The sequence below is a fragment of the Suncus etruscus genome, chromosome 18 (genome assembly GCF_024139225.1).
Source record: "Suncus etruscus isolate mSunEtr1 chromosome 18, mSunEtr1.pri.cur, whole genome shotgun sequence".
NCBI classification, from domain to species: Eukaryota; Metazoa; Chordata; class Mammalia; order Eulipotyphla; family Soricidae; genus Suncus; species Suncus etruscus.
In genome coordinates, this window is record NC_064865.1 from 49,928,754 (window position 1) to 49,955,188 (window position 26,435).

The window sequence follows — 26,435 nt, forward strand, 5'->3', positions numbered from 1 at the left end:
TAAGCTATACCAAGAAAATTAAAAACTTAAAATACTTAACATGAAGACCTAACTAAAAGGAAGTGTCTAGCAAAGAAGACAGCTCCACTAACCTAATTAGAATGTCAGGATTTTCATCTTATCTTAGCAACATGAAAGAGCCCTGACTGAACAGAATATCTGTAGGGAACAAATGGGAATCCACTGCTTCCCCATTGTTTGATTTAGTGAGACAACACAGACAATGAAAACATCAGACAATGTATGACTGAGCCTCAGTCATGAACAACTTTGTAACTCTGTTTCATGGTGATTCAATTAAAGAATTTGTTTAGTTAAAAATATTTTTAAGAACCAAACATCCCCTGTGGGGAAAGAGGGCCCTCAGTCACTGCTGGAGGGTATGTGGACTGAGCCAGGCTTTTTAGTAAACATATGAAATTGTCTCCAGAACTAAGAATTGAGCTTCCATATCACCCACTTCTTGGTATCTACCCTAAGAACCAGAACACTTTATTCAGAAAAGGCATTTTCACTTTTATTCATTGCAACACTCTTCACAATAGTCAAGATTTGGAAACAACCCAAGTGCTCCAGAACAGATGACTGCATAAAGAAATTATAGTACAAATAGACAAATCAATACGACTCAGCATTAAAAAAGATGAGACCATGCAATTTTGCTTCTACATGGAAGAATCTAGAGAGTATCATGCTGAATAAGATAGAAGGAAAGGGAGAGATACAGAATGTCTTTCTCATATGTGAACTAAAAAGAAACATCCTCATAAGGAAATAACAAATGCTTAAAGGCACAAAAACTCAGACCAGACCACAGGAGGCATATCACAGGGGGTGCAGTTTGTGGGGGAATCGGACTGGGATGGGGAGACATAGAAATAGTGGTGAAAGGAAACAGATACGCTGAGTATAGAACTGGCCTGAAGCTGGAATGTTTGTGCATGAACCCTATTAATAACAGAATTGTAAACCAGGATGCCTAAATAAAATATCATCTTTGCCTTCTTCCCCTTTCTTTCCATGCATCAATGGCCAAATTTGACTGATGGAATCAGCAGCAGCTTCCAAGTTTTGGCATCTGTTCATGACCTTGCGTTTGAACAAGTCAGGACTGTATTATTCCTTATCATAGATACCAGAGTAGATGAATGACAGCAGAGGGGAGATGATTGGGAATATAAATGATCCCAGAGTTTTTGATTCATTGATTTGACGTGCTTTGGGGCTAAGCTATGCAAGGCACATTAGATTGGTTTGTTGTTGTTGTTCTTCTTAAGGTTTTTTTTTTTGTTGTTGTTGTTGTTGTTACTTTCTTGGGGATTTATAGCTTTGGTTTTGTTTTTATTTTTATCCAGGTTCTACACAGAAATTACTTCTGGAAATCACAGGGGATCATATGGGATGCTGATGATAGAACCTGGATCCTGCATGCAAGGCAAATGCCCTACCCACTGTGCTATCACTCTGGTCCCAGAGGGGGGTTATAGATTTGTTTATTTGTTTGTTTTTTCTGGGACACACCCAGTTGTGCTGAGGAGTTACTCCTAGGTCTGTGCTCAGGAATTACTTCTGGAGGTGCTCGGAGGACTATATGGGATGCCTAGGATCAAACCTGGATCCTGCATGCATGACAAATGCCCTACCTGCTGTGCTATTGCTCCGGCCCCAAAGGGGTTTGTAGTTGTTGATTATTTTTCACTTCCCTGCCTCATAATGGTCTCGAACATTCCATGAGACTTACCTAATGTCCAGGCAAAGTAATATTTGGGTTTTGAAGCTTGCATGACAGCATACAAGTAGCAGAGTCGAGTGAGAAAGTTGGTTTTTTGGGAAAACTGAAGGTCAACAAGGCAGGTGACAGGGAAGGTCTTGGTGAGCGTCAAAAACAGGAGGAGAGACACCAACGTCAGACACAGCTTATGCAGCACGGCTCCCTAAAAATGGGGGAGAGGCAAAGTCACCCTGGAAGGCCCAGCCACAGGAGACCCATCTGGGCAAGACCTCAGTTGTTCCAGCAACTGCTTAGCAATAGCCCTCAGACCCCAGGCTGCTTCCTCAGAACCAGAAATGTTATGAGCAGGAATGTTCTATTGAAAGACAGAACTTCCCACAGCTACTGTAGGGCTAGGTATTCTATATATCCATATCTGTTCACCAATAGATTCTACCCACAAGAAGAAGAGGGTTTGATTATTTACATTGGAAGAGGAGAGAATGTTTGTGTGGGTGAATAACCACTGGGGGAAAAAAACCAATGGTTTCTGCTTCCATCACCAGCTGATCCCACAACACAGGGTAGAGTTGCCAGCAAGTACACAGTAGACTATGACTCAGCCACAGAACAGGGAGAGCACACAATGTGCTGTGACATGGGTGCAACTAGAAGATGTTCAGTTAAGTGAAATGCATCACAAGGACAGGACAAACACTGCATGTTCTCACTTCTCTGTGGCACATAAAATAACCAATCTAAAGAATGGCAGGCAGTAAAGATGGCTCTCAATAACAGAAACAAGAATTCCATGGAAGGAAGAAATGGAAGGGGAAAGCAAGAAGGGGGAGTCTGGAAGGAACAAGGCAAGAATCGGGGTCTTGATGTCTCCATGCTATAGAAGTGATATATCTACACAGACCAAAGTCCTGGGTCCAACAGTGCCATTAGCATGGGATCCAAAGGACAACCAAATTTACAAATCTAACTGCCAAGGGGTTGCAGAGAGTTAGTAGATAGTACAGCAGGTAGAAAAAAATGCCTTGCATACGGTTGACCCAGATTCAATCCACAATATCTCATATGGTCCCCTAAGCTCAGGAATGATTCCTGAGCACAGAGCCAGGAGTAACTTCTAAGTATCACTAGACATGACCCCCCCACTCAAGTAATGTAACTGTCAAGAAATGGGGGAAGGAGACACCTGGGAATAGCAGTGGAGTCTCTTCACAGTATGGTAGAATGGAGATGAGAACATTGTATGCCCTTAAACCTATTATAAACAACTATGTCAATCCAGGATGTTCTAAATGTGATGATTTAGAACACCTTTGGATAGATATTCAAAGAAGGTAGAATCTCCCTGTGCAGATTATTAATGCCACACCCAGCCCCAGGCAGGGAATAGAGACATCTATGTATGTGTGTATATGGGGTGGGGATTCCTGGCAGCCACTCCTGCTCACACTAAGCCATCAGGACCAGAAGCTCAATGCAAGGGTCCAAGGCTGGGACACCTAATAAGTGCTTGAGAGACTCCTAGGCCACATCCAACAGTACTTTATGTGGTGCAAGGGTTCACTCTCAGATCCTGAGGTACAAGCACATACACACTGCTGACCACTGAGCTCTGCTCCAGCTCAGGACCTGTGGAAAAGGCTGCCAGCAGGACAACATGTCACCAACTCTGCAATTATGATGTGTGGGTGGTTGAAATCCCTTGCAACACAATGGCTTTGCTACATGTTCCTGAAACTACCTGTGACAACCACCACATGAAACAACATGAAACAACCACTGCATGACACTTTATAGAGAATGATTTGTCTTACTTGCCATGGGGCAGAAGAAGGGCAGCTCCGTAAAGAGAGCAAGGAATTGGAATAATAAAAGCAAAACTCACAAGGGTACCACACAGGGTCTGGCTCCAGGTGACAATCCACTATGCTCAGCCACACTGATAAGGATGCCACAGGACCTCAGGATGGTGCCAGCTCCTTCCCATCTGTGTGACTGCTAACAATAAGTTAGCTCATGCCTTCACTCTTTCTGTACACCAACAATACCTAGGGTTCCCTGAGCAATAATAAGATGGCTCAATAATATCCCAACTGAAAAACGGGTGACACGAACAAGAATTTCCAGGACATTTGCTTTGGTGCCTGTGGGTCCTAGGGATATCACCGCATGGCTGCTTCGAGAGACCAGTTGAACCTGTGACCCTTAGCCAAGCAGAATCTCAGGGGCAGTGTCTTCAATGCTTAGGAAATACGTGCCTGGGCATAAATCACTCCAATGTTTCTCTTATGCAGATGCGAAATTGTGCCTGCAGATATAAACTGGTATTTATGAAATACTTGGATTTTCTGCATGCACCCCTTGTCTCTATTTTCCTACATTGTTCATACGAATTTCCCTTAAACATGGGCTATTTCATTTAGATCAATTCAACTTATTGGTTCTATCCAAGCTGTGGGCTGATTTGAGGTCAATAATATTCAGGTGGAATGTATTATTTCAAGAAGCAGCCGCAGTGCTTTCTCAAGAGACCAAACTGCAGGTATGCTGGTGTCAAACCAGTTTGCTTGCAATAAATTGTCATAAAAAGCCCATTTATTTTAGTCTCCACTCTCTCCCACTCCTCCTCCTATGACATATTGTTCTTTGTAGATGAATTTCTATTCTTAAAGGCACAACACTCAAACTCGAACGTATTAACTACTGCAGTATAGACATATTGGCTGGCTGTCTCCATGGGCCAATTGTTTTCATCTTCACAACAAGCAACACAAATGAACAGCACTCACTCAAACCTTAGAGTTGCCGCAAATCAATACCAGGACTAGCATCTTAAATAAATTGGGGTGAAGGTGGTAGATTTATTGGCCAAGGTTCTTTTTTATTTCCTGGTAAACTGTTAACTTTTTAACTAGAAGGGTATTGGTGAGAGTCTTGTCTGGCAGCCAAACCCAACTCTCTGGAACTCTGGGTAAATCCTTGGCACTTCAAAGACTTACAGTGGGAGAAGGTTCTGGCAGGTCCTGGAAATCTTTCTGCTTCCAGTTCACTTCCAGCAACTTCATGTGTGTGTGTCTCCCCTCAATGAAGGCCACGTAGTCTTTGAAATTGTTACAAGGGCCAGCAATGACACTCATGAAGTTGAGAAGGTAGCTCAAGTATTCCAAAAAAGATGGTTTGACTCTGTGGAAACAAAGTGACATATTAAAAAGTCTTCAGCCTTTGACTTCTGGTTCTTCTTGGCATATAAACACCTCAGCAATCCTGGAGATGGTTAAACATGACAGTTAAACATGACACACTCTCTTTCTTATGTTCTGGTTCTAAGTAAAAGTTGCCTAAAACAGAAGGCAAAAGGTTTGGCTCAAAGATGAGGGGCATTCTCCCAAGGGCCCTATGTTGGCTGGTCCAGCTACACACAGAAAGTAAAGCGATAGGGGAGAGCAAGGCAACTTGGAGACTGGGAAATGCTTTATTTTTTTCCTCTACAAAAGAAAATGAAAGCAGCAATGAAAAGGCAGAGGGCACAGGAACTGGATTTAATGTGAGTTGGTGGAGATGCTCTAAAAGAGGAAAACACCTCCAAAGCGCCAAAGTAAATACAAACCAAATGCTGGGTGGGACCAGTTTCCAGGCCATCACAATAGCTTTCTTGTCTGCTTGGGCAATGAGTGAGAAGTGGAGCCCAACAGGCGAGGCTGGTGTGGCAGGAAACAAAGTTCTGCAGGGATCAGTTCTGTGTAGGGCTTTCATGGCATTTTTAGGGTGCATGCTCTTCCAACAAGATAGAATGGTGGGCTCAGTTTCCTAAAATGCCATTGCCTTCAGCCCTGGACTGGGGCCTTCTAACACATGCACCCCCAAAATGCTGCATCAAGCACTGACTTCAGGAGCTTACTGCATCCCCTCTTAGCCTGCTTCTCTCAAAGTACTCTGCAGGGGGCACTCTCTTCTGTGGCTGCATCTCTGTTCGGTGTGCTATTCCCAGCCCCCCCTCAATGCATCCCTCCTGCTTTACACAACCTCCCTTACACAACCTCCCTTCCTCTCCAACACCTAGCATCCCCTTCTTTCTGCACCCCACAATGACCAAATGACCTCACCTTCAGCCCTTCTGCTCTTTGCATTGCCCAGCCCTGCTACATCTCTCCAGTTCCCTTAATCTGCCAGCACTAAGCCCTCTCAATAGCCCCTGGCAGTTGTTGCTGGGGGACCCCCGGCACATGCCCAATAAAAACGACTCTTGAAACACAGCTCCAGTCAAGGAAATTGCAAAACTAATAAAATTACAGAGTCATTTGCTGTTTGGTTTAGCAGTGCCACTTCTGGGAATCTGTTACAGCCTGATCCAAACCCATTTCAAGATGGGAGCATTCATCATTCACCACTGGGAACAGCACAGGATTGATAGACAAGCCAAGTATCCATCCAAAGCAGATTTGTTAAATAAACATCCATGCAGGGGAATTAATATACAGATAGGAACAACAAGGATGACCTCTAGCACCGAGACACCAAAGGCTTCAGGGAGATCTTGAATCTGAACTCACGTTACAGCAAGGCGCTGCTGCTCTGCAGAGAGATCTTCTGCTCTTCGACCTAACCCTACAAAAAGGGAGAAAACAATTAGAAATAAGACACTGGGGCTGATGCAGATCGCTTAAAAAAATATTGTTTTGCATTCAAATTTCTTCCAGTGTCCTTGTTAGCCATTCTTTCAAATAGACTCAATCCAGGGACCGGAGTGGTAGTACAGTGGTAGGATGTTTGCCTTGCACGCAGCTGATCCAGGACAGACAAGGGTTCCATATCCGGCATCCCATGTGGTCCCCTGAGCCAGGACCAATTTCTGAGCGCAGGGTCAGGAGTAACCCCTGAGTGTCGTTGGGTGTGCCCCCCCCCAAAAAAATAGACTCAATCCAAGAGTGGTTCTAGGTGCAGGGCTGATGGAGAAAGTCTCTATCGGTTCTGTTGAAGAGAAAGTTGAAATCAAATTCCTCTTTCTTTCCCAGAATATGAGAGGAATAGGGGAATCCCTCTTCAAAACCCAGACCGGAAATGCTGCATAACAAAAGGGCACAAGGAAAAAGAATAATCCGGAAAGTTTTCTTCTTTAAAATCATCTTTATTGGGGCTGTAGAAATGGCACAGTGGTGGGGTGTTTGCTTTGCATGAGATCGCCCACGAGGGACCCGATTCGATTCCAGCATTCCATGTGGTCCCTCAGCCTGCCTGGGGCAATTTCTGAGTGCAGGGCCAGGAGTGGCCCCTGAGCACTGCTGGATGTGACCCAACAACCAACCAACTAATCAATTAGTCAATCAATAAATAAAGCTTTTAAAAAATAAATAAAATCATCTCTATGACACTAAAACACACAACCAAATCACATGTGTGCTTCCAATAAAAAGTTATTGTCCTTTTCCCCAGTGGTGGGAAAATTTGGGCCACATCTAGCAGTGCTATGGTGCTCAATAGACTATATGTGATGTCAGCCATATGCAAGGCAAGCACCTTACCCAATTATGTTCTCTTTGGCATCTAAAAAGTTACACACAGAAGTCTAGTCAAAAATATTCACCTGTCATCTTATTAAAAGCCAATGGTAAAGCTGCACATTCAGCTAAGACTAATTATGGGTATTCAAAACCATCTCTAAGAAAAAGTGAGTGTGTCTGGAATTGGCCACAAGACAAAAAGAAAGGGAACAAGGAAAATAGATACTTTGCTGCGTAAGGTATAAGAAAATCGTATAAGCTCAGAGTGCTTTAAAAAATAGATATAGGCAAAGAATACTTATATATACCCAAGTATTTTTTAAAAGAAAACAAGAATCAGTCCTTTAAAAATAAGAAAGAAATCTTTATTTTTGGAAGAACTCCTTAAAGAGGACATCTCTGGAAATCCCAGAAAGAACATTGATTTTAGCTACTGGTTTCTAACCACTATAAAATGAACTAGGACATTCCTGATTTGAAACTGACCATCTCATATCCCGTGAAATCACTTGGTTTTGAACAAAGAGAGGGTTTGGTGAGAATTCATCCTCGGGACGATATGACCCAGCTTTCTACAGTATGACTAAATCATTGAGAATGAACTAGAATACACAGAGTCAACATGGGAATTAAATGAGTTCCCAAGCTTTGGGGAAAAACAAGGAACTTGCTAGCAGAGCCTATAAATCCTCTGAACTTGTCAAAATATAAAGGATATTCAACCATCTAAGAGTGTTCACCAGAGCAGTACAAATGCGAACATACTTTTACTAAATGTAACTTGCACCACCTAAGCTCAGACTGAAATCTTCTGGCTGCCTAACAGTCCCCTTCTCTGCCCTCAAAAGTTTGAGAAGTGGGTATCAAACTTTGGGGCCAAAAGCAGGAGTAAAAGAAATATCCATTTTATACCTACAAAGGATTTTTCCTCTCCCAGCTTTTTATAAGGATCAAGATAATCTCATTAAATAATTTTCCAAACCCAACCTAAACAAAAAATTTGCCTGAAACAAATGGCTTCTCAGAGTAAAATAAAAGTCAAAAGTGAAGGGGGTGTAATTTCTTCTTAACATGGTTAGAAACGAAGGCCAGAATATCATCAATTCACTGAAATTTCAAACTGTCAAGGTAAACAGGAAACCAACTGTTCTCCATGCAGATTCAGCTAAATCAGATTACAGATTCCAAAGAGAAACGCTGAAGGGCAGCAGGGAAAGTAAAAGGTTATGATTGAAGGCATCTGGAAAATTTTGATACAGAAAGATCTGCTGACACTTGTATGAAATTTGGACTACAGAGTCAAGACAGGAACAGTACTTGGAAAAGCTCAGATCTAGAAGAAGGGTTGTTTTTCTCACCATCGTGAACTTGAAAGGCCAAGGTCGTGATCTTCTGAGTGACTATCATCAGAGGTCTGAAAGACAGAGAAGTGTATCAAGTGGGGCCAAAGTGGCAAAGAACAAACATACTCCATTTTTCTGCATGGTAGATTTGCATCTTGAAGAATATTGCATCAATTAGAAGTATGTTTGTAAATATGGGCTTTCCGGGGGCATGATGAGATAAGTCAGTAATAACATAGGGTCATTGGAGAGATAGTAAGTACAAAGGTAAGACATTGCCTTGCATGCGGACAGCCTTTCCAATTCCCACCAGGATTAATCTCTGAGCACAGAGCCAAGAGTAATCCTTGAACACTGAAGGTGTGGCCCAAAAACAAAACAGAAAAATTGAAAAGGAGAGCATTGGTGGAAGGTCTTGGGTACTTAGGTTACAGTAGTGAGGAAAAACAACTGCATGCATTAAAATCATAAATATTAACACTGTTGAAACATGTGACTTAAAGTGTAATAATTAAATGTAAAAAGTGTGGCAGAGGGTTGTGGGCACTTTGGTGTTGGTGCAATAACTCTGTACAATACAACTATAGATATTAAAATTATTATGATCATGTGACCTAGGTTATAATTTAAGAAATACATTTTTTAAATTTAAATAACGTGATTGACAAAGTTGTTCATAATACAGATGTTTCCAACTTTCCATGTTCCAACACCAAAAAACATCATCAGTGTGACCTTCCCTCCACCAGGGTCCCCAGTTCCCTACTCATCCTCTGAATTTCATAGCAGGCACAAACACATTACCTTCATGTTGCATATTATAACAAAATGGCAAATAGAATTGTCAAAAATAGATCAATAAAAGTCAATTTGTGATAACTGTCATATCTCTCAATGGTGGTCATTGTTTGAAGGTTCACTGAGAGCTGTAGTGTTGAAGGCATTAGTTAAGCCTTCTGTGTTGTTGTTTATGTTCATCGAGTTTGGTGTGTTTCTACACAACTTTCCCATCAAATTTGCTGTGTTCCTACTATGCTGTTGGTACTGTAAAATTTACAAAAGCCATTGAATTTCAAGCAAACACTTTATCACTTTGCTTCCAAATCATTTAAGTAGATATTACAAAACTAAGCAAGATGATATTGGACGGTCCCTCTCATGCTGCTATGCTGCTACTCCAAGTGCAAGGTCCAGGACCAGCCTTGTGGATATGACCTGAGCTTGTTAGGGATGTGGAATTTCAGACTCTTCCCTAGACTGGAAAACAAGACCTTCATTTTAATGAGATCTCCAGGGGAGCTAATGTATATTTAAAAAAATAATGGCGCCATAACCTAATCCAGAACTCTGCAGATATTTTTTGACTTCTTTACTCTAATTATGCTTTGTTCTTCTATGCTTTGTTCTATTAAAGGTAATTCTTCCATATCCACATAGTAAGAGATATCTTTATAAAATGTAGCTTTCTGTAAGTAAAACACAATCACGCATATAAATCCCACCAATCTTAATTTGGAAAAAGAACAAATAAAATCTCATCCACAATTTTTTTTTTTTTTTTTGGTTTTTGGGCCACACCTTGCGTTGCTCAGGGGTTACTCCTGGCTGTCTGCTCAGAAATAGCTCCTGGCAGGCACGGGGACCATATGGGACACCGGGATTCGAACCAACCACCTTTGGTCCTGGATCGGCTGCTTGCAAGGCAAACGCCGCTGTGCTATCTCTCCGGGCCCATCTCATCCACAATTTAGCACCTATGTTTATCCACGACATGGAGGCAAGGGTTGCCCTTTTACACAACCCAGGGTATAGAGGTGTGAGAAATAGGTTTCCAGGATTGCTGAGATTGTACATCAGGTAAGGTTCTTACCTGGCAATGTCGGTGCTTTGATCTTACCCTGGTTCCATTCCCCAGGTTTCTTGCACACATTCATCTAATACAACTTCACTCAATTCCTAGCTGAGTTTCTATTCTAAATTTATGCTAAGCTCTCAGGTTTATAGCCAAAATCCAAAGAAACTAGCTACCACCTGAGGCTACTTTAAAAATACCAGGTTCAACTTTCAAATACTATTTCATTCCTCAGCAACAACTACATAAGAGTTTTAAACCAAAATGGTAGTATCAAACAAATTTTACTATGGAGGAAAACTGATATTTGCTTTTTTGCTCATAATATAAAAAAACATTGGTAGTGAATCTATTTGATAATTTGAGGGTTTTTTCTTGGTTGGTTGGTTGGTTGGTTGGTTTGGTTTTTGAATGACATCCAGTAGCAATCGGGTTACTCTTGGCTCTGTGCTCAGAAATCACTCCTGGCAGGCTTGAGGGATCATATGGGATGCTAGGGATCAAACCCAAGTCCATCCCAGGTCAGCCATGTGCAAGGCAAATGCTCTACTGCTGTGTTATAGCTCCAGCCCCTAATTGATAATTCGTAATTTCTGTATCTGTTGACTTCAGGTTGGTATAATCTCCCTTGATGTTCACTAATATTATACAAGAAGATTTATATAACCAAGACACTGTGCAGTCATGGTGGTAGGGAAAAAACATAATACTACCTATTAAAAAAAAGTAATTAAAAGTTATATGGCTTTTAATCATGGGCACGTGAATGGAACTGACCCAGAGAACTAAACGAGTACAAGTATCAATCAGGGTGTCTGTGGCCAGTTCCAAGTCAGCTCCAAGCTCTGCATAGTGGGGTCAGGAGAGGGAAAGGCAGAGTTGACCACCCATCCTCTCCCACACTGCCAGAGATCCTGACTGCTGAGTTGGGGGAAGAGGCAGGCAATTTGGCAGGAAAGCAGAAGATATGTAGTACCAGGTACCTGAGGAAGGCATGTAGAACAGAGCTACAAAATCTCTGACTCTCCTTCATGTTCTTACCAGTGGATTCAATTGCCACTGGTGAGTCTATTCCACACATTTAATCTTGATTGACTCTACATGACTGAATCAAAGTGAGCAGCCAAAAAAGAAGCTCATCACTAAGATACTCACCCTGAAAAGTCTGTAGTGAGAATTCCATAGTGGAAGATGTATATGCGGCTGATGTGGCATATGGTCAGGTATCCCATGGCTACAAAGAAGGAGTACCTGAAACCACAGGTGCAAATTGTTGGATTATTGTTCAATACAGTCATGAGAGGCCATTTTCTCTTCTTTTCTCACCCCTACCTGCAATTTACATTGAACTTCTATCTGGTCAACCCACACCCCAGCTCAAACTCTTCCCTCACTAGCACACCCACTGCTCTCTCTCCATATTGCAGAGACCATCAACTTTGACTGCATATGGGAACTTTTAACTCTACATACACCAGGCCCCACCTAGAGATTTGCTGGGTCAGCTAGTAAAGCGTGGCACCAGGCTGGTGTCATTCCAATTGCCACCAAAGTTGAGAATTGCTGAGCTGTAAAGTGTCACATTCAGTCTCTTCTCACATTCCATTACTTTTACACAAATTCTCTGAAAACCTACATCATCACCCCACCTCCAACCACTCCTTTCCTAAAACACTGTGTTCCCTTGGCTTCCGTTCTTGTTTTGGCATCAATGTGTTAAACTATGTTAACACACATGCACTATTGAGAATATAGATCAATTCAGTAACTATTAAGAAAGAATCCAATTAACTCCTGTCTCTCTTAACTACACTGGAGCTCCAAAAGGCAAGATGGCAATGTGTGCTTCATTCATCAGAGGTAGCTGGCATGTTGAAGCAACAACTAAATCAATGTTACTTGTCCTAAAAGTCTCCATAGATCCACACCATCTAATCAGATCAATATTTCTGAATACAGGTATGCAAGGTCTGCTCATTATCAAACTCTAAAGGATGACTCACTTTTCACAATGACTATTTCCTACATTCTCCCTCCTCTGCCTATAACTCTTTTATCCATCTAATAATCTAGTTGGGGTCCTCTCTAATAAGACTCACCACCACCATCAATTGCTTTCTCAATGCCTAGTTTGGCTTGATCTCCCCCATTTTTCATTGTCCCACCCTAGCATAGTTTGCTATCCTATTGTCTGGATTTCTTGAGAGCTACATATGAACAAATAGGGCATTGAATAGATTTATGTGTACATCTGTTTCCCCCAACTCACTGTGACCAGGAGCATTTCAAGCCTGACTTGACACATAGGAAGAGTTTGTTATGTTGAAACCAATTAAAATGAGTTCAAGCCATATTTTACATAACTCAAGTGTTCATCATGTAAATAAATTCAGAAGTAATGCTTTGGGGAAAACAAGAGAACACCTGGCAATACTCAAAGCTTATTCCTGACTCTCTGTGCTCAAAGATCACGCCTGGCAGTGCTCAAGGGATCCAATGTACTGGGGACTGAACCAAGATGGGATACATGCAAGGCAAGCACCTTAACCCCTATATTCTATCTCTGGCCCCAGAAAGTGTAACTTTGAAACATGTGCCCAAACAGGCATTGTGATATGAAATCATACTTCACAAAGTCACATCAAAATAACTCAGGAACTTATATGTAACCTGAGGAAGAGAGAAGCAGGGGTCATAAAGATTCACTTGAGACAGAAAACCAAAGAAGGGAGTTTGATAAGTGCTAAAGCACATAGAACTTGAGTTCACGTTACTTTATTTGAAAACAAAAATATTACTGTTGGGTGGGGGAGAAAAAATGTATAGTTTAAAAAGGTTTATCTTTGGGGCTGGAGAGATAGCATGGAGGTAAGGCATTTGCCTTTCATGCAGAAGGTCATTGGTTCAAATCCCAGCATCCCATATGGTCCCCCGAGCCTGCCAGAAGCTATTTCTGTATTTCTGAGCATAGAGCCAGGAGTAACCCCTGAGTGTTTCCGGGTGTGACCCAAAAAAAAAAAAAAGGGTTTATCTTTAACCATTTTTAAACCAAAACAGATGATGAATGAGCAAATGACTAAGACAATGAGCAGAAATGAAAGGAGAGCAGTATTGACCTTTTACCCCTGGCTCCTATATCTCCTTGTCCTCCAGTTGTTGAGTCTCCAGGGAGAAGCACAGAATGGGTTCCAAAGACAGATTCTTCAAGAATCTCTTCAAATGCAATCAGGCCTGCCTCTGTGTGTACAGAGGGATCAAGACTTATACTTTTTCCTGCCCTCCGCCCAGTAAGAACAGCTATGGTCACTCCAATGTGGCCTTGAGACCCAACTATAATATCTGATGTCAAGAAACAATGAATGCCTCCAGTAAAATAAGGTTACACCCTCATGCTTTGGGAAAATGTGGGAAATGTAAGAAATCCACAGGCAGTAGAATCAGTGTTTTAGAGGCAAATCAAGAGAGCTTCAAATTCCAGCACAAACAAAACCAATGTGATGTGAAAAATCTGGATAGGAGGTTTTTCCTTTCTTTTTTTGAGGGGAGAGGGTAGAGTGATTTGAGGGCTATACCCCACTGGTTCTCAGGGGCTATTCCTGGTCCTGTGCTCAGGAGGTCCCTGGTGGTGCTCTGTGAATCAGATGCGATGCTGGGAATTCTAACCAGAGTCAGTTACCTGGAAGCCAAGTAAATGTCTTCACCCCTAGACTCTTCCTAACACCAATATAAATGTTTTAAATTGAATCACCAGGAATTCCAAAGTTGCTCATGAATAAGACTGAGATGTACATTGTGCCTACACAAATCCTTTCACCAGTGCCCACTTCCTTCCACCAACGTTGCCAGTTTCCCTCTTGCTCCTATGGCATGTTTTTCTTTTACTTTTTTCCGTATTTAATCACTGTGGTTTACAATACTCTTGCTAAGAAGCTATCATGCACACCCTTTTTACCTCCTTTCAGTACCCTTTGTCATTGTCACAGTGATCCTCTCCCAAACCTAACTCATACTTCTCATCCAGTGACAAGCTTCCTACTAAGGGCCAGTTCTTCTAATTTTCATTTCTACTGTCTTTGGCTGAAGGATTCCTCTACTATGTTTCTTTCCACATCATATGTGAGTGAGACCATTCTGTGTCTGTCTCTCAGCACATTGTACGCAAATTCTCACTTTTGGGGATGGGGGGAAAAAAAAGAATAAATTGCAAAGGACCATGAGATTGTGCTTTTTAGGGGAACTCAAGTCCAAGATACCACTGTGCCCTCCTGCTTTGCAGTTGGGAAACCTGATGTAAGGAGAAGGTGAGGGACTTGGCCAAACTCCCAGGGCTGGAAGGAACCAGGCTTTCTGCCATCCAGAACTCTTTCCCTGCTGCAAGAGGTGGCAATTCCCTCCTACAGGGTCTCTCAGGCACTTCTGACTGCTGTAGTGTTGGCCATCTCACATGGGAGGAAAGAGAGGCAAAAGCTCTTCTGGCATCTCCCTCTTTCTGGTCTTATGACGCAGTCCTTTGCTTGCAGGGTATCTCCAAGGCGACACAGTCAGAGCCAGTCTGCTAAACACCGCTCAGCTCTGCCAAAAACTGAGGTTCCTGCTCCTGGCCAGAGTATCCCTTGCCTGGCCAAAATGCAACACAGTGAATCGAAATCTGGCACAGCACAAGTGTTCATGTCCGTTCATGGCCCTCTGCAATATGGACCCCACCCCACTGGCTAATGTGGGGCTTGCTGACAGATCTCAATTTGTAAAAGAGCTGGAAACATGAGAGAAAGACTGCAGCAATTTTATTAATCTTGGAATCATTTCCAAAGGCAAGTTTGGGAAAAGCATTTGTCACTCCCCACTTAAAATAGCCTGTTGTCAAAATAAAAAATATGTGGCTGGAGAGATAGTACATTGGGTAAGGCATTTGCCTAGCACGTGGTCAACCCAGGTTTGACCCCTGATATCGCATATGGTCCCCTGAGCACCAGCAGGAGTAATCCCTAAATTCAGAGCCAGGAGTAACCCCTGCACATTGCCAGGGATGGCCCCAAAATAAAAACAAAAGCAAAATAAAATACATGGCCTAGACCTGTTATTTTCAAAGTAGAAAAAAGGCTTCTACATTCTCTTTTGGAGATCTGACACCCTTCCCTTTCAAGGGGGACCTTTGGAAAATGGGATGACTTGAGATTCAAATTTCCAGAGCTCATTTGGATATTCAAAGGAGTGATTTTAAAATTTCATGGGGGTCTGGAAGTATATAGCTCAGTGGCTTAGCTTCCCTGGCTGGCAAGCCCATGGCCATGGACTCAAATTCCTGGTGGCTTACACTTGCTGTGTACAATCTGGCAGCTCAGTTGTCTGGGATCCCTCATGCCTCATGTAATATCCAGACATTACACAGCCATTATGATTGTGTGGAAGCACCACACACTAGGTGTGCAAACCCAGGCGATCCATTAAACTAAACATATATGAAAATGCTAAGGACAGGTAGAGTGAGCCCCAGTGATCACACGTGAGAGCAGCACAGCACCCTGAGGCCAGCAACATAACCAGAACCTGTGAGTCTCAATCAAGACTGCAACCCTCACAAGTGTGTATGCGCTAACACGTCCACTAAAGGAGAAGAAAGCTCAGAAGGCTCCACTGTCATGTGGAAATGCCCTGAGCACATTTGGGTGTGGCCCCAAAGCAAAACAACAGCAATAACAGCAATGATGGGAAAGGGAAGGGAAGGAAGGAGAAAATTAGAGCAATAATAATTTGAGGTCAAAAATATTTTCCATTTCAAATCAATATTTATTTTATTTGGGGGGGGGGAACATTCAGAGCAGTGCTCAGGCCTTACCCTTGTCTCTGTGCTCAGGGATCACTCTCGGTAGTGCTCGGGGGACTATAGAAGATACCCGAGATTGAACCTGGGATAGACATATGCAAGGCAATTGCCTTACCTGCTGTGCTATCTCTCTGGCCCCCCCAACCAGAAATGTCTTGAAAGTAATGACACGATTACACACTTGAAAGTGAAGTTTTAAGCTCCAAAGGAAAAAAAAAATGATTGTGTGAAGCATCGTATTCATCTAAGATACTGAATCTGAGGGTGAAATTTTAAGAGAAGCCACCAAAAAGATACCCTCAAACAGCAAATATCTTTCCACAGATACTCAGTTACTCATTCCCACAAGGATTAATTAAAACTTTCCTGATGCCATGTAGCATCTAGGCTTTGCAGATACAAGAGTCCACCAGAGACAATGGCCTTTGGGCACACTGGGCTTCCCTTCAGTGTTATTGGAAGGCAGATGATAGAAGACCATGGAAAGAAGGGGCTGGGGACCCAGTATCTGAACCGATTCCCAGTATCTGAACAGATTTCCCAAGCATAAACTCACAGGTACAGTGAAATTATTTCTTTACTTTTAAATAAAAATATGAGGGTGAAAATATTTCTCCTTCCCTGGTTTTATTGTACAAATTCAAAACATACTTAAGTTCAGAGATACATATACATTTAGAAGACAATAGTCATATTCAAGGCCACAAGCTGGAGAAATAGCACAGTGATAGGGTATTTGCCTTGCATGCAGCCAACACAGGAGAGACCCAGTTCAATTCCCAGCATCCCATATGGTCCCCCAGCCCGCTAGGGGCAATTTCTGAGTGCAGAGTCAGGAGTAACCCCTGAGCACTCCTGGGTGTGGCCCAACAACCAATAAATAAATAAAGTTTTAAAAAAGGCCACATGCATGAGTTTAACCCCAACTTTCTTTGGGCCTCTTCTGAGATTCCTTAAATAACCGATTCATATCCATATTCATATATTTATTTATTTATTTATTTATTTATTTATTTATTTTTGGTTTTTGGGCCATACCCGGCAGTGCTCAGGAGTTACTCCTGGCTGTCTGCTCAGAAATAGCTACTGGCAGGCACGGGGGATCATACGGGACACCGGGATTCGAACCAACCACCTTTGGTCCTGAATTGGCTGCTTGCAAGGCAAACACCGCTGTGCTATCTCTCCAGGCCCCATATTCATATATTTATATCCCAGCCCAGATCCTTTCATCACCACCTTCAGACCCCCCTGCCCAATCCTGACCCAATTTTTGCGACTATTGATACATTTATGGCTCCCCCCCCTTTTTTTTTTGGTTCTTAGTTTTTGGGGTCACACTTGGCAATGCTCAGGACTTTCTTTCAGCTTTGCACTCTGGGATCATTCCCAATGAATTTTGTAGAACCATACGAGGGAAATTAAACCCTGGACCAACCCCATGCAAGACAAGTACTATCATGCTGGCCCTCCTTTGTGTCTTTGAAAACAGAACAGAGCTGATTTCCTTCATTCAGTACATTTCTTCTGAGACTCATTCGTGTCCATCTATAGTTCAGTTACTGGCCCCTTTTCACTGCTGGGCTATATGCCACAGCAGAGAATGCTGGATTTGCATCCAAGGCAGACCTATCAAAAACAGACTTTTCTCACTCTGATAAACTCTTTCACTTGAGGCCCCTTTTGCATTTACACCTCTAAGGCTCCCCAGTCCTCCTTTAGATATTCTAGAAACCTCCAAATAACACCCCACAGGTGGAAATAAAATTTTAGTTAAGACAAAAGAACTTCATCTAGGGTCTTACCTGTGAATGTTGGACACACTAGCAGTGACCAACACGCCATAGCATAGCAATACCAGCACAAATAGATGGACAGAGTACCTGTGGGGGCAGAGCAGAAAGACGGGATCAAGGAATCATGTTTTATATCAACATTTCTATCTCCACCCCTCCATACTCTTGCTTGACTTCTACCGTCACCTCCCACCCAAGTAGCAACTGATCTATTAATTGATGTTTTTATTAGGAAAAAAAATCACTGAAGCTAAGATGCTCGGAAGAGCTACTAGGAAGTCACCACAGACACCACTGTAGCATTAATTTTGTCAGGAATCCATGCACAGAATGCTTGACTTTTCTTTTCTTTTCTTTTCTTTTCTTTCTTTCTTTCTTCTTTCTTTCTTTCTTTCTTTCTTTCTTTCTTTCTTTCTTTCTTTCTTTCTTTCTCTCTCTCTCTCTCTCTCTTTCTTTCTTTCTTTCTTTCTTTTTGAAGTTTATTTATTTATTGGTTGGTTGATTGATTAGTTTTGGAAGGTCCCACCCAGTGGCACTCAGGAGTCAATCCTGGCTCTGTGCTCAAAAATCATTCCTGGCAAGTTCAGGGGTCCATATGGGATGCCAGAAATTGAACTGTCCGTCCCAAGTTGGCTGCATGCAAGGCAAATGCCTTACTGCTGTGCTATCTCTCTGGTCCCTTTGACTTTATTTTCACATAATAATTGAGGGACCACAAGAGACATTTCCTTTTTCTTAACTTTCAAGAACCAGGACCAAAACCCAGATTCCTTGGGCTCCAAAATTTTGATCTGAAGGCTGGTTCAGTACTCTTCACCCTCTTTTAATTGTTGTTGAGTTTTTGTTTGGGAGACACATGTGACTATGCTCAATACTTATTCCTGGCTCTGTGCTCACAGACCACTCCTGGCACTGCTCATGGAACTAGATATGTAAGGTGCCAGGGATCAAGTCCAGGTAGTCTGCGACCAAGGCCAAGGCTTGTCAGTATCCTTCATGCTTTCTCAAATTTGTGTTGAATGAAAGGGAGCCACAGTTTTCCACCTTAAACAAATTCATAGATTTTGTAAGCTGCAACTTTTCCCCCCAGGAGCACCACTCATGTGGCTTGACTCCCTCGCCTAGCAGAGTCTCTAGCACAAGTTTTCTCTGATCCATGAAAGCTATTATTCCACCATTCATGTAGGACCCACACCCAGTCTAGCAAGAAACACTAATGCAATCCAATGCAAGAGTAATATATGATCTTCAACCATGAAGAAGGGAAGATTGGTGCATAGCCAGAAAACATCAGCGGAGTATCCAATTTTAAGAAAAGGTCATGGCAATGACTTCCTGGTAGACAGTTTACTGTTCCCAGCCTTCCACAGTCAAGGAGATTGCTACAGCATTGCCATTAGTTTTTAATAAATATAAATAGCATATATTACTTTAGTAACTAGTAATGGGGAAATGTGAAAACTAAGGCCTTAACCCACCCAGTGATCACAATGTGAGTATACAGACAAATTGACAAAGTTCATACTCACCAACCAAAACAAAAGATGACAAAATAGATGCCCAACACTGTGGCAGATGTGTGCCGGACCTCAGGGCTGCTTTTACCGGGCCTTAAGTAAAGGCGAAACCAAAAGGCAGCCAGCAGGGCAAAGAGCTGACAAGCCACAAAATTCACCTACAAGGAAGAAAAGAGAGAAATTGAAAACCTTTCCTGTTTTACCTGTCTGGGCATTATCTTTACTATTATTCTATATACCATTGTATAGAATATATATACTTTTATACTATTCTTCTATTATCAAGGTGCATTACCAACTTGAATTTGGGTATTCTCTCCTTGGTAGAGTTGGTTGGTAATCTGAGAAGCAGAAAAGGCAGCCATATCCTTGCAAGGTAGAAGAAGTGAGGAATTCAGTCATGTCTCTCCCCCACCCACTCCATTAAATCAGTCAAGACTATTGGGGTACGATTTGGTTGTTCCACACTTCCCAAAAGGGAAATGGAAATTCCATATCCCCTATGTGGAGTGGATAGGAGATGCTGTTCCAGTTGTAGTAGTTCTTGACAAATAATCCACACAGATATGAAGGTTATTAGAGGCAAAAAGCTCGTACTATAAGTAATTCACCCACAAGCCAGCCACTCCACAACAGTGGAACTGCAAGCCTAGAGAAAAAGTTCCCTCTCCAGTAATTCTGCTTCCCATTTATTTGGCATCAAACAAAAATTCTCCCCCCAGGGGGAAGGGAAACATTAAGTAGAGAGAACACAGATACAAATGGGAAAAATGTCAAAAAGTCTACTATTACCTCACAATGACTACTACTTTTAAATTCAAGGGCCTTTGCTAACTGTGATGTTAGTGTGTAGGGCTCTCCTAGCTACCCTCTGCTCTCAATCTAAGCTTCTATTTGTTGTTGTTGTTGTTGTTGGATTTTTAAAACACAGTCAGGTAATGCCAAGGGCAGCATGTATGAGTCAACTGCATGCAAGGCAAATGCTTTAACCTCTGTGTTATCTCTCCTATCCCCAACATTGTCTTAAGTGGAGAATGCATTCTAGAAGCAAGGAAACAAAATCCAGTGTAGTGGAAAAGTTCAGTTCTCTCACAGGGTGTCTAGGAAACAAAATGCCAATTCAAATTAACCATCAACTGTTATCTGACTCTAGTCACTCATTTCAAAGTAACACCAATTAAGCTCGTTGTCCTAACACAACAAGAAAGCACAAACATGGGGCTGGAGCAACAGTATAGCAGGTGGAGTCCTGGCCTTATGTGTAGTGGACCTGAATTTGAACTACGGCATTTGGTCCCCTGAGTCCCACATAAGTGATCTTTGAGTGCAGATCTAGAAGTAACCTCTAAGCATTGCTAGGACTGGCTCAAAAAGTCAAAGCACAATAACAACAACAACAAAACAGCTTTACATTATCCTCTAACAACAAATAGGCAAAATAATCACCCAATTTCCTTAGGAAAATCTCTGTGATCATTCTGCCCAATATATTTTACTTGCATACATATATATACAATATATATTTTGCTTGTATATATATACAATATATATTTTGCTTGTATATATATATATATATCTCTATATATATACTCTATATATATATATCTCTCTATATATATAGTATATATATAATCTATATATATATACTCTATATATATATCTCTATATATATACTATCTCTCCATCCTCATTATATATATATATATATATATATATATATATATATATATATATATAATGAGGATGGAGAGATAGTTTGAGCTGAAGCACAAACTTTCCATACAAGAGGCCTGAGTTTGATTCCCAGTATCACATGGCCTCAAAGCACCAAGCTTGAAATAGTCTCTCTGAACCACTGGATTTGTCCCCCAAATAAACAAATGTATATACATAAATCTATATACATATAGACAGGTATAGATATATTAGATATAGATTATTTTGCACCCTCAGGAAAAGTCATCTGATTGAAAATGAAAGCCAAAATATTAATTTAATTTACCATTAAAACTGCAAAAGGTACACAGGTGAAAAGTGACTGGGGACTGAAGGTATGTGAATAAAGTCTCCAAAGTCTTGTTCATGATTAATTCTGTGAAAGCAGAAGTTGTGAGGGAAATACTTTAGTGTTCAGCTGGTGAACAGAGCAGCTCCACTGAGCTCTGTTTTCCCAGAGGGGAAATATAAAATAATTTTGTGAATCCCATATAATTGATAGAAAATAATACTTTATGGACAGAGATCTTGTACAAGGGACAAATGCTTGTCTTACATTCTGAGACCCCTATTCAATCCCCGGCACCCCATGAAACACTAAGTGTCTCTTCTAGCACAGAGCCAGGAGTAAGAGCTGAGTACTGCTGGATATAATTTCACTCACCCTCCAATAAACTCAACTTTCCCCCCAATAAAGCCAAATTCTCAGTTTCTATCCATACTGCATAGGGTTTCAGGGCAAACCCAACCTGTTCTTTTTTTTATTTTTTAATTGACTTGATTGATTGGTTGGTTGTTGAGCCACAACCGGGGGTGCTCAGAAATCTGCCCTCAGAAATCACCCCTGACAGGCTTGGGGATCATATGGAATGCTGGGAACTGAACCATTGTTGGTCCTGGGTCAGCTGTGTGCAAGGCAAATGCCCCACCACTGTGCTATCTCTTCTGCTCCAAACAAGTTCTTTTTAACCAATCTCTACAAGTGACTATGATCACTTTGAACACTCTTTGAGAACTAGAGAAGTAAGAAATCATAAGCCTTATCCTCAGGAGACTAATTGGAAGAGAGAACAAATAGCCTATATCTGTGTATATAAGTAACATAAGCATTGCATGAATTTCTTCTATTACCTGCTTTAGATTCAAACTGAGCAACAAAAAGTTTTGAGTTTCACCTGGGGGAGTTGATTCAAGAAGCAGGTTAAAATTGATGAGCCAGTGAGATAGTCCATTGGGCTGGTGTACATACATTGCCTGTAGGGTAACCAAAACTGCCTGGTTGCCTTTAAAATTGAGTTGGGTGTATCCCCCAAACAACAGGAGTTATGGTCCAAAACCAAGAACTGCCAGAATCCTGTCCACAGTCGTTTGGTTTAGTTGGCCGGAAGTTGGCTCTTTTCAAAATCTTCATGAATTTCCCATGTACAGGCTCAAGGGAAATCACTCTCTACTCATGAATGGAAAGATGAATGGTCACTAATGCAAGCTTCCACTTTTTGGTCACTTGAATATAGTGAGTAACCAACTATATGCCCTAGTTCTGACCCAGAGATATCAGCTGAGTGACCTGAAATCATTAGTTAATGATTAATTAATTAGTTATTAATTAATAGTAATTAATCATTAATGATTCCACAACTCTACGTGCCAGATACTGGAGACAATGAGCAAGGCACTGTCACTGCTCCGAGTTAAGGAGAGGAGTCTTAAATGAACTGGGTTCAATTCCACTACCTCCCTTCTTTCTTTCTTTGATATATGTGTGTTTGAGGAAAACTGGTCTCTCCCAACATTTTTGGCTCCAGTGGTCTTTGAGTCTGTAACCAACCAGAATTTTTTTTCCTTAATGAGATATGCTATTTACCTTATCATGAGTTATAAAGACTTAAGCATGAATTCAAAGCTCTCTCTTTCCATACAAACATAATTCACAATATCACCCTCTTCCTTGGAGCAAGTGATAAATGGTGAGCCAAATGATCCATGGCTAACTCTTCCCAGAACAGAAACACATAGTACCACTTAGCTCTCCAGAAGGAGAGTTGGAGCAAAATTGTTATTGCAAGTACCAAATGGACATCGTAAAAGTTTGAACCACAATGAGATGCCACTTTATGCTGTATAAGCTGACTATTAGTTTTTATTGCTAAGTAATAAATATAAAAAGTGTTGGCTAAGAATGTGAGAAAATAGCTACCACTGCACACCAATAATGGGGACATAAATGGTGGAGTACTTGAGGAATAGTATGGTGGTCTTCATAAGGGTAAAACATGATTACCAGGTGCACCAAATTTTTATTTCTGGGCATATGCCCCCAAAGAATAGAAAGTTGGGTTTCTAAGAGGTGTTTATACATTCATGTTCCTAATATTTCTCACTAAAAGCAAAGGGCAGGAGCAATGCAAATGTCTATTGAAGGATGAACTGGCAAATGAAATAAGCTAAGGACATGGTGTCAGATAAACCATGGCAGTTAAGTCAGATTCTTGCTACAATATGTGGATAAAACTTGAACCTGAATGATGTTAAGTGAAACCTGCCAGTCACAAGAAGAAAAATATTGTATGACTCTACTTATAAGAGGTACTGCAAAGAGTCAAATTCATAGACTAAGTGGTTGATGGATGGTTGCCAGGAACTGGAAGTGGAGAAATAGGAGTGGGGGAATTATTTCAAGAACAAAAAATTTCAGTTCTTCTGGATGAAAGAATGATTAGTTCTGGAGATGGAGAGTGGTGATGGCTGCTAAACAAAATGATTATTCTTCATGCCATTGTCCTGTAGTCTATGGTAAGAATAAAATTGTTTATAACAATTTTATATTATGATAATATAATTATATTATTAATTAATTAATACAATGATATTATTGTCTGTTTACCACAATTTTTTTAAGTTGTGGTCTGGCATATGAAGAAAATGATTGATGTTTGAGAGGCCAGATTAATTTCAATTATGGCCCTCCCAGCTCATTGCAGTGAACATGGTTTTCTTTATCCACAACATAGACAAGCACCCCCAGTGGCTCATATTTGGATCTGGCTTAAGTAACACAAATTGGCACAGTAGGATCAACTGGTTAAAATGTCCCAAATGGACTCAATATGATGATGTCTACTTCCTAGCACTGTGAAAGGGATGGGGAACAGAAAGTGAGTACGAATCAGTGGATTCTCAACCAGCAATAATTTACTTCTTTCCTCATCACTACTACTACCCAGGATGGTTTGGATTGCCATAACCAGGAAGAGAGTTTCTACTCAGAAGGTACCAAAGAGACTGTTAAAGAGAAGAAAAGGCAAGAATGGTCCCGACAAAATGATGTGGACAAGAGCCTTAATTTCAACTGCTTGGAATCTCTAGAGTGTAAAATCTATATCATATCAGGCCAGTGATTGGGTTTACAAAGTTGTATCATGAAAAATACAATTCTTGTTTGGACAACCAACATATCCAGAGCCTGTAGTCAGTATTATGACAGTATACTTCCTGGGTGGAGACATTAAAAAAAATTCTTGGGGCCAGAGTGATAGTCCCAAATTTCCAAGCTTAAGAAATCCTAGTATAGATAAACTAAGATTAGCCAAAATCAAACATGGTCAAAGCTGAGGCCAGGACACATGAATATTTATTCTACTGATCTCGACATTTTCTATTATTAATAATAATGTGTGTTTGGGGGTTGTTTTATTTTTGTTGTTGTTGTTGTTGTTTAGGAGCCATACCCCGTGGTGCTCAGGGGTTACTCTGAGCTCAGAAATCACTCCTGGCAAGCTCAGGGGACCATATGGGATGCCAGGGAGAGAATTCAGGTCTGTTTCTAGTTGGCTTTGTGCAAAGCAATGCCCTACAGCTGTGCTATCACTCTGACCCCAAGAATTTTTTTAATGTCTCCACCCAGAAAGTATACTATCATAATACTGACTACAGGCTCTGGATATGTTGGTTGTCCAAACAAGAATTGTATTTTTCTGTTTGTTTTGTTTTTTTTGGGGGGGTTACACCCGGCAGCGCTCAGGGGTTACTACTCCTGGCAGGCTCCGGAGACCATATGGGATGCCGGGATTCGAACCGATGATCTTCTGTATCAAAGGCAAACGCCTTACCTCCATGCTATCTCTCCGGCCCCAAGAATTGTATTTTTCATGATACAACTTTGTAAACCTAATCACTGGCCTGATATGATATAGATTTTACACCCTAGAGATTCCAAGCAGTTGAAATTAAGGCTCTTGGTCCACATCAAAGAAAAATTAAATTTCTGAGGTCAAAGATCAATCTGTACAGAAACTGGCCAAACAAGAAAGGATTTGTCTTCCTAAATCTTATAACGATGATGATGCTCCCAGGAACAGAGAACCAAATTATGATAATTACAAAATGAAGAGATATGTCTTCATTAATAATCAAATGGGCACTTCACTACTACTTCTGGGTATTTTTAGCCCCAAATAAAAATACTCGGATTTGAAGAGATAGCTACACCTCCATATTTACTGCAGGACATTATACAATAGGCAAGTACTGGAAGCAACTGAAATATCCATGCACTGAAAACTGGATAAAAATGTGATGGAGAGACACAATGAATATGATTCAACTATTTAAAGATGAAATCCTGACCTGGTTTTAAGCCTCGAGAGATAAATTGGAGGAAAAAGAAGCATATGATTTCATACATATCCATACAGCACACAAAGAAACAATATTTTAACAATCCATTCAGACCATAAGACCAAACTAATGGTTACCAGGAAGAAAGGAAAGTGGGTAAATGAGGTCAAGTGAGTAAATGCAGAGTCAAAGATCAAACTGGATTTCAGTGGCAAATTTAATCCAGCAGACACACAAGCTGGTTTCCAATGGTGCACACCAGAAACTTGGATCAGGCAATGCTACTTTAATTTTTTAAAAACTCTATTCATTTTAGAGGCCAGAAAACATCCCTCACCTGGGATCTTAGAGCACATCTTAGAGCACATGCCTTGCATATGTTAGCCTCCAAATTTCATCTCGGGTACCATATGCCATCTCCAGCCCTGGACGTGTCACCTGGTGGTCCCCAACACCTCTAGGCCTAAGTAATATCCATTTGCCAGGCTACAGTACTGGATGACCAGGCCTGTATTGCTGAACCAGAAATGACCCTGAGCCTCC

At 41.2% G+C, this 26,435-nt stretch overlaps 1 protein-coding gene across 1 annotated transcript in view; it reads right to left on the minus strand.

Annotated features, from left to right (window-relative positions):
* Positions 1 to 26,435, minus strand: part of MBOAT1 (membrane bound O-acyltransferase domain containing 1) — a 107,464-nt gene that overhangs the window by 21,543 nt on the left and 59,486 nt on the right. Inside the window, exons 2-8 of the mRNA XM_049764974.1 lie at positions 19,572 to 19,717; positions 18,052 to 18,129; positions 11,578 to 11,673; positions 8,586 to 8,641; positions 6,280 to 6,334; positions 4,729 to 4,912; positions 1,742 to 1,934 (exon numbers count right to left, since the gene is read on the minus strand). Of these exons, the coding sequence (XP_049620931.1) occupies positions 1,742 to 1,934; positions 4,729 to 4,912; positions 6,280 to 6,334; positions 8,586 to 8,641; positions 11,578 to 11,673; positions 18,052 to 18,129; positions 19,572 to 19,717 (808 nt within the window). The remainder of the gene's footprint in view (positions 1 to 1,741; positions 1,935 to 4,728; positions 4,913 to 6,279; positions 6,335 to 8,585; positions 8,642 to 11,577; positions 11,674 to 18,051; positions 18,130 to 19,571; positions 19,718 to 26,435) is intronic.